At 30.1% G+C, this 16,100-nt stretch overlaps 1 protein-coding gene across 8 annotated transcripts in view; it reads right to left on the bottom strand.

Annotated features, from left to right (window-relative positions):
- Nucleotides 1–1,362: 1,362 nt before the first annotated feature.
- The window catches only part of LOC147817040 (protein spire homolog 1-like), a 45,860-nt gene continuing 31,122 nt past the window's right edge, over nt 1,363–16,100 (bottom strand). For 7 of the 8 annotated variants that reach the window (XM_087154167.1, XM_087154149.1, XM_087154132.1 and 4 more), the window contains 4 exons: nt 12,609–12,710; nt 10,447–10,568; nt 6,291–6,469; nt 1,363–1,526 (listed from right to left, as the gene is read on the bottom strand). In XM_087154167.1, coding sequence (XP_087010293.1) covers nt 6,442–6,469; nt 10,447–10,568; nt 12,609–12,710 — 252 coding nt within the window. In that variant the 3' untranslated portion in view covers nt 1,363–1,526; nt 6,291–6,441. Of the gene's footprint in view, nt 1,816–6,290; nt 6,470–10,446; nt 10,569–12,608; nt 12,711–16,100 lie in introns of all 8 variants that reach the window. The other variant, XM_087154165.1, reaches the window with a different exon arrangement.

The raw sequence follows: 16,100 nt of genomic DNA, 5'->3' as shown, positions 1-16,100 counted from the left end.
TCTCAGTTAGAAGGCTTAATTGTTGCACCATAAATTCACGAAAGATAAAAAGTTTTACTATTTCACAAATGAATGAATTAAAACTTAAAGCAAACATATTTTACTCCAGGAGCAGCAGTATTTGCAAATTTTTAACCTCTCCAAGGTTTTCAACCATGCTCATTAATTTAAGAGAAATATCTCTTTAATGCAGACATAAACTTCACTTGTATTAAAACACACTTAATGACTAGACTAGGGGTGCACAACCCGCATTTAATCTGAAAAAATATTTCTTTTCTTCAATGTTTATTTATTTTGATAAATCTATTGTTCATATAATAAAAACAGCAAGTTTTTTTTTTCTAAAAGAAAAAAAAAAAAGTATAAGCTTTTTTTTTATTTTGAATGCATTCTTTTTATTTTGAATAATGGAACACTATTAAGTTATTAATATTACTAAGTTTATTGATGAAAAAAATGGAACGCTAATGTTTAAATAAACATTATAACATTTGTCATTAACATGTCTAAATACATGTGCGGCCCTTCGTTAGCCAACCTGCTGTGCAAGTGGCCCTTCACTCAAAAAGGTTGTGCACCCCTAGACTAGACGATCGAATATTGATTCACGTTTGAGACCTATTATTTCATTTTTTTTCTTTAAATATTCCCCCCCCTTTTTTAAAAAGAAATGGACATATTTTTTTTAATGAACTCTACTGTTTACAAATACTATTAAAAATTACTTTATTTCATTAACTGTATTTTTTTTTATAATACTTCATATTGCTTGGTATTTAAATTACTTAAAAAAAAAAAAACAACCACTTCAGAATATAATAGTTATTAAAAAAATATTTAAAAATTAGTGCTTATAATAATAAATAAAATTTAGATATTAAAAGGATACAACCATAATATACTTTGACGTCTGCTTTTTTGACATTTAAAATATAAAGTGTTCTTCAGAAATCTTTATATTCAATCTACAAAATCATGATATAAATGTTCATACATATCGAATTAAAATATAAACAACAGTTCCTCATTTATTATCACCAATCTATTGAACACTAATGTGCATATATATTATTAAAAAAAAATAATAAAATTTATTTTTTTCCTTGACAACAAGTAACTGTTAACTGAAATACAAAGCAAGTGCACAGTCATAAGCTCAAGAAACAAAAAATCTATAAAAAGGTATCTAATATTATTGAATAATAAAAAGGAATTGTTCTTTTTATACAAACAAGACATCAATCATTCCTTGTTTCTAGGATTTCACAAGGGTTCCGTCTCCTAGCTATTACTTGGAAAGAACGGCAACATCGACAAAGGGATGGTAACTTTTAAAGAATATACAATGAAAACCAGAAATTCACAATAAACAAAATAAATATTTAATAGGAATCATCATTAAAGGAAAAGTGATAAATATTTTAATTACAAATGTTGAAACAAAACATTTCATTTCAAAATTTAAAACTCTTCTTATTTTTTGTTTTCTTAAGATTCATGGAAGATGAAGCTTGATTACAAGTCTGAAATGAAAAAGAAACTGTATTTAACGATTTATATATAATAATAAAAATACACTTAGGTAAAGTTTTTGGTAGTTAAAACTTTGGTAACTTTTAAAGAATATACAATGAAAACCAGAAATTCACAATAAACAAAATAAATATTTAATAGGAATCATCATCAAAGTAAAAGTGATAAATAAATATTTTAATTACAAATGTTGAAACAAAACATTTTATTTCAAAATTTAAAACTCTTCTAATTTTTTGTTTTCTTAAGATTCGTGGAAGATGAAGCTTGATTACGAGCCTGAAATGAAAAAGAAACTGTATTTCTCGATTTACATACAATAATAAAAATACACTTAGGAAAAGTTTTTGGTAGTTAAAAATCCTATAAATAAAATTTTTCTGAAAAAAATTGCAACGGTTAGTTTAGGAGAGAAAACTATTACAACTTCCAAAGGCTATAGGTGAGAAGAATTTTAACCAATAACTGCGTAGAAATTTGATTTTAGATATTTTTTAGATCATTTATTTATCTGATGTATCAAAACCATTATTAGTAAATTTAGTTGAAGGCAAAGACTGAGTTATCCAAAGTTAATCTGACAATGATTGTTGACTTCAAAATAGACTTGAAAATTTAAATTTTCAGTTAGTAGCCTGTGGTAGGTAGACTAATAGCTTAGCAGCTAATTTTTCCTCCAACCAAATGAGTCAATAATCAATACTGATAGGTCATTTTTATTTAATTAATGATCCCGATCATTAAGACACAGTTCCCAGTAGAACACCGAAGTCAAGCATCACTGGCTGCGGTCAGTACGCAGGAGGGTGACCACTTTGATCATCGGTCCTCGTTAAACTGTTTTACCATAAAGTGCGCGACTTCGCGCACAGGTCGTCGGGCTATCAAAATGGAAGAGCCATCCCCTCTGTAGAGGATCAAAATTGTGATGGCATGTCTTCGGATCATCCTCAGGGATGTTTCTCAGACCGTCGCCAATAGCCCATTGTGCAGCTCTAGTGCGACGTAAATAAAAGAAAGCTATGAATAAAAATATTGTAAAATGTTTTCGTTAAATGTTCACGGAATAAAAATGGTTTACTGCATTCATCTAAACTATCCTTTACTGTATTTCGGGTAAACGTACGCAATGAGAATGCCTCTGTGGCTGAGCATTAATAAGATCTACGGCCCCTGGCCAAATTATTAGACGCACTATAAGTTTCTATGTAAAATCTTAATTATTAGGTGATACTATACAGCTTTTACGCGGTTTGCACTTGTTTACGTTTAAATTAAACGATATATAATGTAAATTTGACGATAGATTATATAAATATTTATTATATCAGGTATTATATTAGTACCAGGGTTGGGTTTTTGACGTCAAAAAGTGGTTTTTGACATGACAAGGGTATAATACTGGTTTAAACCGTCAAAAACCCGTCGAAAACGTCAAAAACTGAAGTTTGCCAAGAAAATATATAAACTTCAAAACTACCAGCAGTTGCCATGCATTATATTGAAATTTAATTATACTATAGGTAATCAGCAGGTTTTAAAATATTTTTTAATTAAAATTAAGGTAAAATCTCAGAAATTTATATTCAAATGCATGTGCAGAAAAATTTTGCGCAAAAATTGTTTAAATATTTATATTTTGAAAAAAAAAACTTTTTTTTTGATACTTAAGAAAATTAAAAGTTTATTACTATGCATTTTTGACATATAAGGAACATATAACTAATATTTATAAGGAACTTACAAATTATGTTGTATAAATACAAACTTGATACAAGTGTATAAAAATTTTTTTTTTAATGTTATACCGAATATCTTTATTATCCAGTATGTTAATTTGAATTTAAAAGTAGTTATATTTGTGAATAATGATAAATATAACTCATATTGTTTATTATATTTATTTATAATTATTACACTTATCATTTTAAAACAATTTTTATTTCTTAATTTTTTTTCTCCACTTGTATTAAGAATACAAATAATGCATATCTTGAAAGCAAGAAGTAATTATTCAACAGCTGAATATTTAGATATTCAACAAAACTATATAGTAATCAGCAAAATGAAATTCACAAGTATTTGGATAAACTAAATTTTCAGCATAGTAAATGAATAGGCTGAATATACTGTAAATCGACACTAACTACTCTGTGTATTTAACAGAAAGCACTTAAATTTGTATTGTCTTATGTTAAAAAGATTATTAAGAATATTTAAAATAATATTAAAAAGATTTTTCTTTAAAAGATGTCTAATGTACAAAACTGCTAATGTTTATCTTTAAAAATGTCTAATTTCTAGCATAATCTATACTATATACTAAATTTGGTTATAAATGAATTTCTTAATAATATCACTGCAGATTTTCAATAACACATGAAAATGAATACATAATATTACAAAAGATGTGAGCTTTCAAAAGTACAAGATTTTGGTTACTATTCAAAATATAAGTGTTTCTTCAAAATTTAAAATTTATTTTTTTCTGGAACATATTTAGAAACACTATCCTTTATAAAAAATTTATAAATTTTATGTATTAATTAAATTTCACATACGAATATAGGTTTTTGACATTTTCGACATTTTTGACAGTGAGGTTTTTGACGTGACGGTTTAAACCATGGTTTAAACTGTCAAAAACTGTCACATGTCAAAAACCTGCCAACCCTGATTAGTACATTATTATTAATTCGACCAAATCATTCGACACACTGTAGTTTTTTAATAACTAGTGTTTTAATAACTGCATGTTTTGCACGAGTGTATATGCAATACTTTTATATTTAAACATACATGTAATGAGTGCTATTCTAGAGATTTTTATATACTTCCTATTTGTAATTATTTTTAAAGTATTGCATTACAATGTTAACCAATTAATACACGAACGTAAACAAGTGCAAACTGGTTTCAGTCGTGTAAGTCAGTTGATAATTTATATAGAATCTTCAGTGCGTCAAATAATTTGGCCAGGAACTGATACTAGGCAAAATCGGTCGAATCGTTCCTCAGAAATCGAACCTTAAATATCTGACTTTCTTAGAATTCTATTTCACAAGAACTATAAAGTACGCTTTTGTATCTGATTTCATAAATTAAAATATCGTCTGCATTAATTAATCAGCCTATTTTCGGTCACCCCCTCAAATCATTAAGATTAAGTCCTGAACGTGAAGATCCGATCATTAGATCAAAAGTTATTCGGCGTGGTCAGCTTTTTTGTTTTTCGTACTTTGACAATGTTTTTTGTTTTTTTTCCCCAGCAAGTTTGCACTTTATTTCTTTGAAGATATAAAAAAGCATTGATCACTTAAATCATAAATATTTGATTATTTCCTAGCATTTCCTAAATCACTGACCAGAAAAGCATAGATTTCAAAGCAAGATCAAGTTAAAAGAACAAATACATAAAAAGTGCTTTAAAATTAAAAAAACTATTTCATGTAAGCATGAATTAAAACTTCTTAATATCTCCTTATATTTAACCTAGCCAATTTTTTATTCAACACCATTTTGACAATCGGTGAAAATAAGTTCTCCAGTTAAGTTTATCTTCTAAAAGTAGCAGAGTAGTGAACGCATATATTTAACCTAGCCAATTTTTTATTCAACACCATTTTGACTATCATCGAAAATTAAGTTCTCCAGTTAAGTTTGTCTTCTAAAAGTAGCAGAGTAGTGAACGCATATATTTAACCTAGCCAATTTTTTATTCAACACCATTTTGACTATCGTCGAAAATTAAGTTCTCCAGTTAAGTTTGTCTTCTAAAAGTAGCAGAGTAGTGAATGCATATATTTAACCTAGCCAATTTTTTATTCAACACCATTTTGACTATCGTCGAAAATTAAGTACTCCAGTTAAGTTTGTCTTCTAAAAGTAGCAGAGTAGTGAACGCATATATTTAACCTAGCCAATTTTTTATTCAACACCATTTTGACTATCGTCGAAAATTAAGTTCTCCATTTAAGTTTGTCTTCTAAAAGTAGCAGAGTAGTGAACGCATTTCTAAAGTAGTTTGTAGTTGCTACATTTTTCAAAAAAAAGTAGTTATAGTTAACAACAATTGTAATAAAGTAGAACTACAGAGTTAGCTACTGAAGTTAACTACAAAGAAAATGTAGTTTTACCGACCACCACCCCTGGGTGCTATCTATGGGGGCAATTTGATCTAGGAGAGCGATGAATGAATACCAATACTATTTGAATTATAAATCAAAATGATGAATGAATACCAATACGATTAATTATAAATCAAAATGAGGAATAAATACCAATGCTATTTTTATTATGAATGAATACAATTACAAAGATTTTAAAAACCAAGCGATGATTTTAAATCACGTATTGGAGATATTTAAAATATGGATAAAGCAGGATGGATTATCAAGATGATTTAACTGCGTAAATTATAGATGATTATGCAAAAAATATCTTAAACTTTGGCAAGATTTCCATTTGACATATTGATGATATAAAATTTCATTTACAAAAAAAAAAAAAAAGTATTCAGAGTCAACATGTTTTGAAGCTTGAAAATATGCGCCCATTCTCAAGACTCACCAGATGTGAATGAGGCATGAATATATTCCTCACTCACATCATGGAGTCTTGAGAATGAGGCACCTGTTTTTAAGCACTCAAAACACTTAGATTTTTATTACCAGCAGCATATTTTTTTTAAGCAAATAAAGTTTTATACATATTGTCAGTGGATAAATACAAAATAAAATGGTAGATTTACGAACCTGTGCAATATTTTCTTCATTTGGACCTTCAGATCCTGAATCAGAAATTTCTCGTTTGACAGGAGCTTTTCTGCCCAGTTCTTCCTTATCTTCATCATATTGTATTGGAAATGAAGATTCAGATATCTCCTTCTTAATCGGCATTTGAGACTTATCTGGACTTTCTGACAGTTGATTTTCTGTAAGTCAATGGTAATTGTATAATTAGATTCAAATTCAATTATAAATGCAAGTTTTCTAAAAAAAAATAAACCTTTTGCTAACTTATAGAATGAAAGACTTTTCTGTAATAATAAAGTAAGCGAAAGACATAAATCCACTACAATATTAACCTAAGAGCCGAGATGGCTCAGGTGATGGAGCGTTCGCAGTCTCATGAGCTGAACCGGGTTTGAATCCCAGCTGGTCGATACAAATTCCGCATTCGCCTTGCACTGACCACAATACTGACGTAAAATATCCTCAATGGTAGACGGATCAGAGGTTAGAGTCCTCTTGCCATTAGGCTAACCTTGGGAGATTTTGCTCACAATGTAACCCAAATGTGGGTTAGTTCCATCAAAAATTCCTCCACGAAGGCAAATTTCTCACACTACTTGATACAGGAGTTCCCTTGTCTTCCAGATTAGGTTAAAAATTACAAGGCTACTGCGTGGAGCGTTAGTAGTCGTAAACCACAAAATCGGGTCGGCTGTTCAATGACAATTTTAAAATAAAATACTTATCTAAAATCTCAATTGCCTAATTTTTATAAAATAATTCATCATAATGTAGTCACCTTCATCATAACTAGGGCTGCAAGTTTGTCGCGGGAAAAAATTCTCGGAAAAATCGCAGGAAATTTTGAAAATTACACAAATTCTAAACATAAAAAAATTTATTATATAAATGATGCAAAAGACAGAAATTGCGCAAATAATAAAAAAAAAGCTCATAAATACACAATAAAAGTATTTCTTTGAATTTCAAGCAATATTAATATTTTTATTTAAATGAACAGAATTTTGGTACAAAGTATTGTACATTGTCAGATTATTCTCATTAATGCTTCGTCTTTCATCACTTAATGCATTTTTATACTTAGAAAACGATCTTTTGTGCGTCAACGCTGTTTTTAGGCACCGACAAACATCCAATTGCCAATTTTGGAGCGTTCGGCCTTTGATTTCCAAAACTCGATCAATTTTCCTTCACCAACGAGCAATTCCTTGGCCGTTGCTTTGTAAGAAGTAAATGCTGTAAAACTCAAACATTCTACATTCAAATTTCTAGTTACAAGTCCCTACTAACTACTAGTCCCTCTCATCTAAGAAACTGATCCGTATTTAAGAGATCACAAGAAGCCGCCTAGGAAAAATTAACTGAATATGTAGAAAGGCAGTAGAAATTTCGTTGCCCAGTGCAATAGCATGTATACAATTTTTCTGTCAAAGATTTGATTTATAACATTTTCCTTCCTTTGTGATTCCAATTTCTTTTGTACTCTTACTGACTTTAGGAAGGTAATTACCCTCCCTAAGTGTAGACAGACCACCTTAGTTGACAAGATTGTGATTATCTCTTATCTCTGAACTATTTTCATGTCATTTTGCTATTGATTCACTCCCCTAAATATCTAATCAATTTTACACATTCAATTTAAGGTTCAGGAAAATAAAAAATTCTGTTTTATAAAAATAATAAATAAAATAAAAAAACTCTAATTTTAAGCAATTTTCAAGCAAGTCAAGACATATTGAGAAATTAGCGGATTTTAGGAAAAAAGATGACAATTTCGCGGAAATTCGCGCCGCAACAAACCTGCAGCCCTAATGATCAATAGTGAATAATCAACTCCATAGGTCCTCATGACTTACAGGTATGCTGTACTTTTTTTTTCTGTGAATCTTGGGAGGTTTACTTTCAAAGAAGTATTAACCATGTTCCCTATCAAGTAATACTTAGGTGTAAGGGGATGTAAATCTAATAACTGAAACTGACTGAAAACTAAAAGCTCCTATTCGGTATAATTTGTCTGACTTGAATATTTGAGCTAATAGGAAAATCATATTCATTTATCTGTAGCTACATCTAGAATTATGTACTTATATCAAGCTTTTTAATGTATTCTTTTTTATCGCAAGATATTTTTGAAAGTTTAAATATATATTCTTGTAGATTATTTAATTATTTCTTTGAAAATATTCTAAAAACAATTTATGTTGATAAACTTCGTTATTAGGGTATCCTTCCTGTAGACGGACAACTCTCATAAACGGACAATTTTTTCGGTCCCAAGAAAGTCCTCTTAACCGAGGTTTCACTGTATACGTAAATGAAAACATATAAAAGGTAATTTATATTTCTTAAGTTATACAAACTAACAATTTTTACATTACATAGATTAAGACTGTAATGAATAAATGGAAGTATAAAATAAAAAGAGAAAAATGTGAAAGAAAATCTGAACTGATATATTATTACCAATATTGTAAAGAATAACACATTATTTAAATATAAACACTATTTTGCATGAAAATGAGTTGCATTTTGTTTGATTTTAAATGGGGCAAGAACCTTGCATTTCCAATCTTATAAAATGCTACAAAAATAATTATAATTTTATGAGTATGCTATACTTCTGGGAGAAACCCTTCACGGCAAATTCTCTTTATAATTACTTGAAAGTATAGATTAAAGTGAGTTCAACTATACACCTAGAGCATTGATGGACAAACCTTTCTGATCCAAGGCAAAAATGCAAAGAAAAAAAAGTTTGGTGAGCTAAGTAAAAACTTCTAAAATAAAATAAAAAAAAATGATATACAAGTTTTTATTTAAATATTTAATGAGATGAATGAAATTAGGTTTTCATTTTTAAAAGTTCCTTATATTGAAGTTCCAAGTGAGATGTTCTTATTTTAAGGAGCGGGGCTAAACGTTTGTCTGCTTCTGAAATGATTTTTTCTAAGGTTCATAGTTGAAAACACTTGTGCACATAGATAAGATGAAGCAAACATAGCACTGATTTTCTGGGCCTGAGATATTAAATTTGGGAAACTAGCTTTTGGTAATGATTTGTAAAACTCAAACTTTGGCATATTTAGAAACAACTGCTTCAGATGGCACCAATTTTCTGCTATTCTATTTAGAACTTTTGCTTTTAACATTTTACCAATTGAAGCTGACTGTGCTAGCTATTTCCATCAATTTATGTTTTGAAGAACAAAAATAGAGAAAGTAAAAAGATCGTCAGTACTTTGTTGTTAGAAAAGAAAGAACAAAAATAGCTTTAAACAAATTAGACAAGAAAATGGGTGTATATTGTTTATATTCGCCATGGATCGGCAAGTTAAAATTCTATCTGCGTGCCGGATAAAACCTTCTGGCGGGCCGCAGTTTGCCCATACCTGATTTAGAGCAAACAATGAAGTATCAAATGTTGAAAAAATGCGTGTAACTTATTGCATAGTGAAATAACACATTTAGTCACTTTAAAAATATTTACTCCAGGCTTAAATGAAATCACTTTTCTGTAAAATATCAACAGAGATGAAATAGAATTTCCCATAAAATTTTTCTCTCATGATACAGTGTGCTCTCAAGAGGACGCCACACCACGGGTGAAACTTTTCGTCGCTAATTCTCTTTCACCTTCATGATAAATTTTTTTAAAAAAAAGAAAAAGTGAGTTCAGACAAACCTAGAGTAAGCAATGAAGTTTCAGTTGCTGAAAAAAAAAATCAAAATGCAAACAAATTATTGAAAGAGAACTTTTCCATTACGTAATCCTAACTTATCATCGTATAATTTATTTTCATTTTGATACTTAAAACATTTCTTTTCATTATTTGAAACTTCATGCCTTGCTCTAGGTTTATCTGAACTCCCTTTTACTTTAGTTTCAATTTCAAATTAGTTATGGAGGTGAAAAAGAATTTGTAATGAAAGGTTTCCCCCCATGGTATGGCGTCCTCTTTAGACAGCCAAATAAAGTCAAGAAGACACTTTGTGGGGTGAGGAGACAATGTCAACCTTCATCTATGAAAAGGTACTCCTTCGTAGAATTGAGTTAACATGTCTTATATACTAGGGAAATGGAATTGTATTTTTGTAGTGGTAGATATAGACTACAACTTATTTTGAAAGGGTCAGTAAAATAGGAATTTCGTCTTACTTTCCAAACATCTCAGAAAACTTCCAAAAACTATGACTAGCTTCCTTCTCAGGGGGTGGACTTGGGGTTGGACTCAGCATGTAAACTGGTATCCTGGCAGAATGTTCAGTTGGGATATGCATCTGAAAAATTGGAATAACATTACACATGAGAAGCTTCATTTATGCAATTCATATAACGACCCTTGTTATTCAAACAAAAATGGACATTATTATGTGAGCTCATCATGTTCCAAGTACACAAATATTTGTGCATGGCTAATAAATAGACCAGAGTTTCTCAAAAGGTGTTTCTCAAACCTTACTGTTCAGTGATAGGATCAATAAGGTACGGAGGTACTTTATTTAGGTCACTCTAAAGCTGCACAATGGGCTATTGGCGACGGTCTGAGAAACATCCTTGAGGATGATTTGAAGAAATGTCATCGCAATTTTTATTCTCTGCAGAGAGGATGGCTCATTTGCTTTGGTAGCCCGATGACCTGTGCAGGTAGTCGAGCACTTTACAGTCGAACAATTTATCAAGGACCGATACCGTGCACCCTCAGTCTCTACATGGGCTGATCAAAGTGGTCATTTACTGACCATAGCCAGCAATGCTTGACTTTGGTGTTCTACTGGGAACCGTGTCTTTACGATCAGCCCACTGCAGGATCATTGGTAAGATCAAGTGGTTCCGGATGTAAGTACATTTTTTTAAACAGTAATGATTTTTGAAATCGGTAATTTTTCTTATATTCAAACAACAATTTAGAAATTAATTATTATTATTTTTTTATATAAAATTATTGAAGTAAAATGCCAAGGAAGGCAAATTGCCAAAATTTGAAAAATAATTTTTAAAACAATATATCAAATAAATTATTAAAAGAATATAGAATCTAAGATAAAATATTATATCAATATTTCTCATTGAAATTATTATTTCAAATAAAATAATTGAAATGAAAAATAAAAATTTTTGTTTATCTGACAATCATTTTCAGCGTTTATAAAAGCTCCCTTTTGAAAACCAAAACCAGCTTATTTTATAGTTTTTGATACCATAATCAAGTTTATTAATCAAAAGCTACTTTATTTTCTGCATATGTATAAATCAAAAACCAATTCAGATGCCACTTTAGACCTGTGACATTAACTGTCTTTTTAATTCCAGGACAATTATTGATAAAAACGATGATTCATTGCTCTTATTAAATATTTTCAAAATTATCAACAGTCGTCCATTTGGATAGAATATACACAGCTTCAAGCAAACTTAAGAGTTTCCATTTTTAGCTTCATGGTCGAAAAAATAATTAAGAAACGCAGTACTAGATTGATTTGGGCAAAAAATGCAAATTTTTCTTTTCCTTATATTCTTATTTCTTCCTTCCTTTTCACAGTGTAGGGTTCTTTCTGTAACTCTTAAAAATCATGAGGTGATTTTGCTCTAGGGGTTGGTAAAAGTAGAAAACATAGGATTAGCTATGCGAATTGTTAGCTGGTGGGTCGAAAGAGGGTATATGTCCACCTCAATAAATAGAAATCTCTAAAAGTCCCCCCTCAAAATTTCAGAGAATTTCAAATAATCATCAAAGTTAAAAACAAGAGAATTAAGCTTTTTACAAATATTTAGCACATTTCAAAAAATCTTTTCTACATGTGTGAATTTTTTTTTTTCTGATAAAGTATTCTGAATTCTCAAAAATTAGTCTCTTGCAATGACTATGGCATGGGCTTCTTAGTATACATAAAAGTACCATACAAAAGAATAGATTATGGATGGTTAACTATGTAAAGCTAAGCACAGGTGGCGCTTGGGGTTAAAATTCGCCAATTTTCAAAAATTGAGAATTATTTATTGATTTTAGTATTTCTTATCTAGGTGGTATTTTGTAAGAATTTTTTAGATTTCTTTGCTTTGTGCGAAAGCTCTTAAACTGCCCCTTCTTTTTTATTTTCCCTGGTGTAAGAGCTTTAAAAAACATCCTTAAATAATTTTCAGTTCAACAACAAAGAGCTTCATAAAATTCTACTTTAATAGTGAAATGTATCGTTGACTTTCAATTCAACAACAAAGAGCTTCATAAAAACCTACCAAAATAATTCCTAAAAAGTGGAAAGAGTTTCCTTGTGAGAAAAAAAACTGTTAAAGGTAAGGATAATAAAATAAAAGCTTACTTTACTGCTGTATTTATCACATACTGTCTTTTCACACATTTTACACTTTATTTTCCATGGACCAAAGAAGGAAAACCTAACTTGTTTGCAAGTGAAACAGACCTAGAACAAACAGTTAAAATGTTATCTTTTAAATAGTCACAAAATTCTACATTGACAGTAAAGATCGGACAAAAAAAAATCAATTAAAGATAAACAGGAAGAGATAGTATAGTTTGTCTAAAGTGAGAAATCCCCATGCCATTCGTCTGGCCCTGTGGCGGTGACCATGGTAACGAAGTATAACTACTTCACGTAGGGGTCGCTGTTTAGGACAGGTTTTAGCTCGGGTGGGCAAAAGAAAGGGAATATTTTTCTTCGTGTTAGCCTTAGAGTGAAGAGAAGCTACCCTCCCTAAAATGCACTATTATTGTTTCCATAGCCGCAGACGGCCTCAGACTTTTTGGAGGTGAGAGTTCTTACAATAGACAAACTATACAGCTTGCAGCCTTCGGCACAAGAAACCTGGAATTTATTTTCTCCAAGTTTCAAAATCAGTAACTAACTTTGTTGCTAGAAAACATGCTAACGGGAAATATTATAAAATAATATTTTTGCAGTATGTCAGACCATAATAAATTACATACATTAAAAGCTCGATAAAATGAGTACCCGAGTAGCACAGGAATATTGTTAGACACTATTATTATAATATTGATCAGCATTGTGAATGCAAAGAAAACCAAAGGCATTTGCGCACATTACGTCATCGAGTGATAACACAATTTCATAAGAAGTTACCAATTTATTCCTGTTAGTTAATTAATTTCATAGGAAGCTAGTTTAGCAATAATATACAAGAAAAAATGTTTAGAAGACTAAAATAATTCATTTTTGCTGAAAAAATCAAAGAGTCAAAATTTGCATTGTATAAAAATTTTTTGTAAACAACAATGAATATCATATATGTAATGTTTTTTCGATCCTTTTACCTTTCGTTTGAGAGTTAAATTTATTCATGAACAAAGCATTTTAAATGGATGAAAATGTTGCTTACTTCGCATTAGGATAGCTATAGCAGAAAGTGATGTGTATTTACTGTAAAAGGTATTAATTATTGTCCTGTATTGAAAAAACTATAAAATTATCACCTATTCATTCAATTATTTGAATTTTTAATGTTCTATATATTTGATGATCTGAAAATCTGCGTTGTAGGCCTAATCTGTAATATCTTGTCCAGAGTTTTAAGAAGCTTTTAATGTTATTTTATTTCAAATTTAATATTTTTTTAAAAACTTTAAACACAGACTTTTTATGTTTCATTATATCTTAACAAATTGTTTAACTGGATCATCCACCATACAGCACCAGATTTTCATCTGTTTCCAGAACTTGAGGAATTTCTAGGTGAAAAGCACTTTGGGAAATGATGACATGTTGAAAGAAACTGTTACTAAGTGGTTTAATGGCCAGGCAGCAGAGTTCTTAGTTGAAATTGTAAAATGAATAAATGTTCCTATTTTAGTTAGTGATACAATTAACGTTTATATATAAAGTTTATTTTACAAGATGATTCTTACTTATGTAGCGTTTCTACCACTGCAAAAATACCATTCCAATTCTATATAAGACATGTTAACTCGATTACATGGTGGGGTACCTTTTCATAGATGAAGGTCAACATTGTCGATAAATACATCCCCACATTGGTGACCTTCGGACGTGATGTGAACATGCCTACCTTGACAGAAACTCCCACTTTGATATGAACACGTCTATCTTGACATTAACGTCCACTTCGATCTGAACACAAACGCCTACTTCATTGGATGGTCCACATTGAACAGTTGACTTGCTACTTGTGATTGCGACATTGTCCATCTCTTTGCGCTATTGCTGCTCAGTCCTGATCGACAATGTATACACTCGACTGCTAAAGGGAACACAGGAGCGACCACGACCGTGAACTTAATACAGCTCTAAAAAAGTACGATGATCTTAATACAGCTCTCCCAGCTTCTCACAAAACAGCATTGAATCGACTAGCAGTATTCATGTATCGAATTCTATCGCAAATATAATTATGGTAGGGGAGTGCTGTAGCGTTTAAACCCCTACAAAAATATAATTCCAATTCACTAGTATATAATACATGTTAACTCGATTCTATGTTAGGGTTTCATAGATGAAGGTTGACATTGTCGATAACAACTCACTCCCCGCACTTAATTAGATGATATTTCAAAATGTATCTATTAAGCTAAAATCTTTCGTAGTACAATGTTTTATAGGTATACAAGATTTAACAAACTTAATTTTACTTTAAACAGATCATAAATCGCAAAGCGTTTTAATTTTTTAAAATACAATTCACTTTAGAACGCGAACATTAAGTTATTCAGAAATATTTTTGGAATTATTCCTTTCCTGAAAGTACTTTTCTCTTTAAATTTGGTTGCAGTTTTTTTTTTTTTAGGAGAAATTTTAGTGAGAAAAAAAAAAAAAAAAGATAAGTTTATTAAAATTACAGTTATTAAAAGAATGACAAATTAAAATTATAAAAAGGCTGTTTGTACATTGGAAAAGAGAAAAAACTGTAAGCAAAGCCATTTCGTTGCTACCTTTTTTTGATTATATTAGCCACCATAAAATTTTATATATCTTCCTCAATAAATCAAATACCCTCCTCGTCATTGAAAAGCCTATTCTTTCAATCACTTGTCATGGAGCTCATATTTAGCGATACAAACCAGCCAGTTTCAGCAGAAATTTAGAGACAAGACATCAATTAGCTCCTCTTCAAAAAAAAAAAAAAAAACTTGCACAATTTTTATACAAAAAAGAAAAATTTGAAAAGTATAACAGTGAATGGGTAATTACAGTTTGGTCAGTAATATGGGTGAATGTAACACAAAGTTAAAAAAAAATTATCAATTGTATCACTAATAAGTTTATGTTTAGATTAATGAAGTATTTATGATGATCATGAACAGTTTAAATCAAATTTATCAAAGAATAAAAATGATTGTTTATCTATAATTTGGTCAAAATAGGAATTTCATTCAGCAAAATGTGAATTTTGTTCCTCCAAAAATATAAGTTTGCGAAGCCCCTGATGTCTAAACATTTTTTACTCTTTTTATAGTTATTTTAACATTAAATATGTTTATTTGCTTATAATAACGCACAATTTCATCTTTCCATAATTTAATCTACATTTATAGATTGTCGTTATAACGGACTGCATAGGCATCTGTTAACGTTGTTCTTAGACTGCTGGAAGTTGCTGCTTTAAAATGGTGGTCAGTTTGAAAACAGTTGATAACAAAATTTCTCCTGAAATAAAAAACAAGACTCCGTTTGGCAAATAGGACTGCCTAGGGGTCGAGAAAATTTGTTCTTAATTTACAAAACTCTTGTCTGACCAGTCTTGGCATATACTTCTGAAGCTTGGACAATGACAAAACTGGAGGAAAATTGTATCACAATGTTTGAGAGAAAGATTTTGAG

The sequence above is a fragment of the Parasteatoda tepidariorum genome, chromosome 1, assembly GCF_982258835.1.
Source record: "Parasteatoda tepidariorum strain Cologne lab strain chromosome 1, Ptep-v5.0, whole genome shotgun sequence".
Lineage (NCBI taxonomy): Eukaryota > Metazoa > Arthropoda > Arachnida > Araneae > Theridiidae > Parasteatoda > Parasteatoda tepidariorum.
Note: the sequence above shows the minus strand (reverse complement) of the source record. Positions and strands in the feature narration are given on the sequence as shown.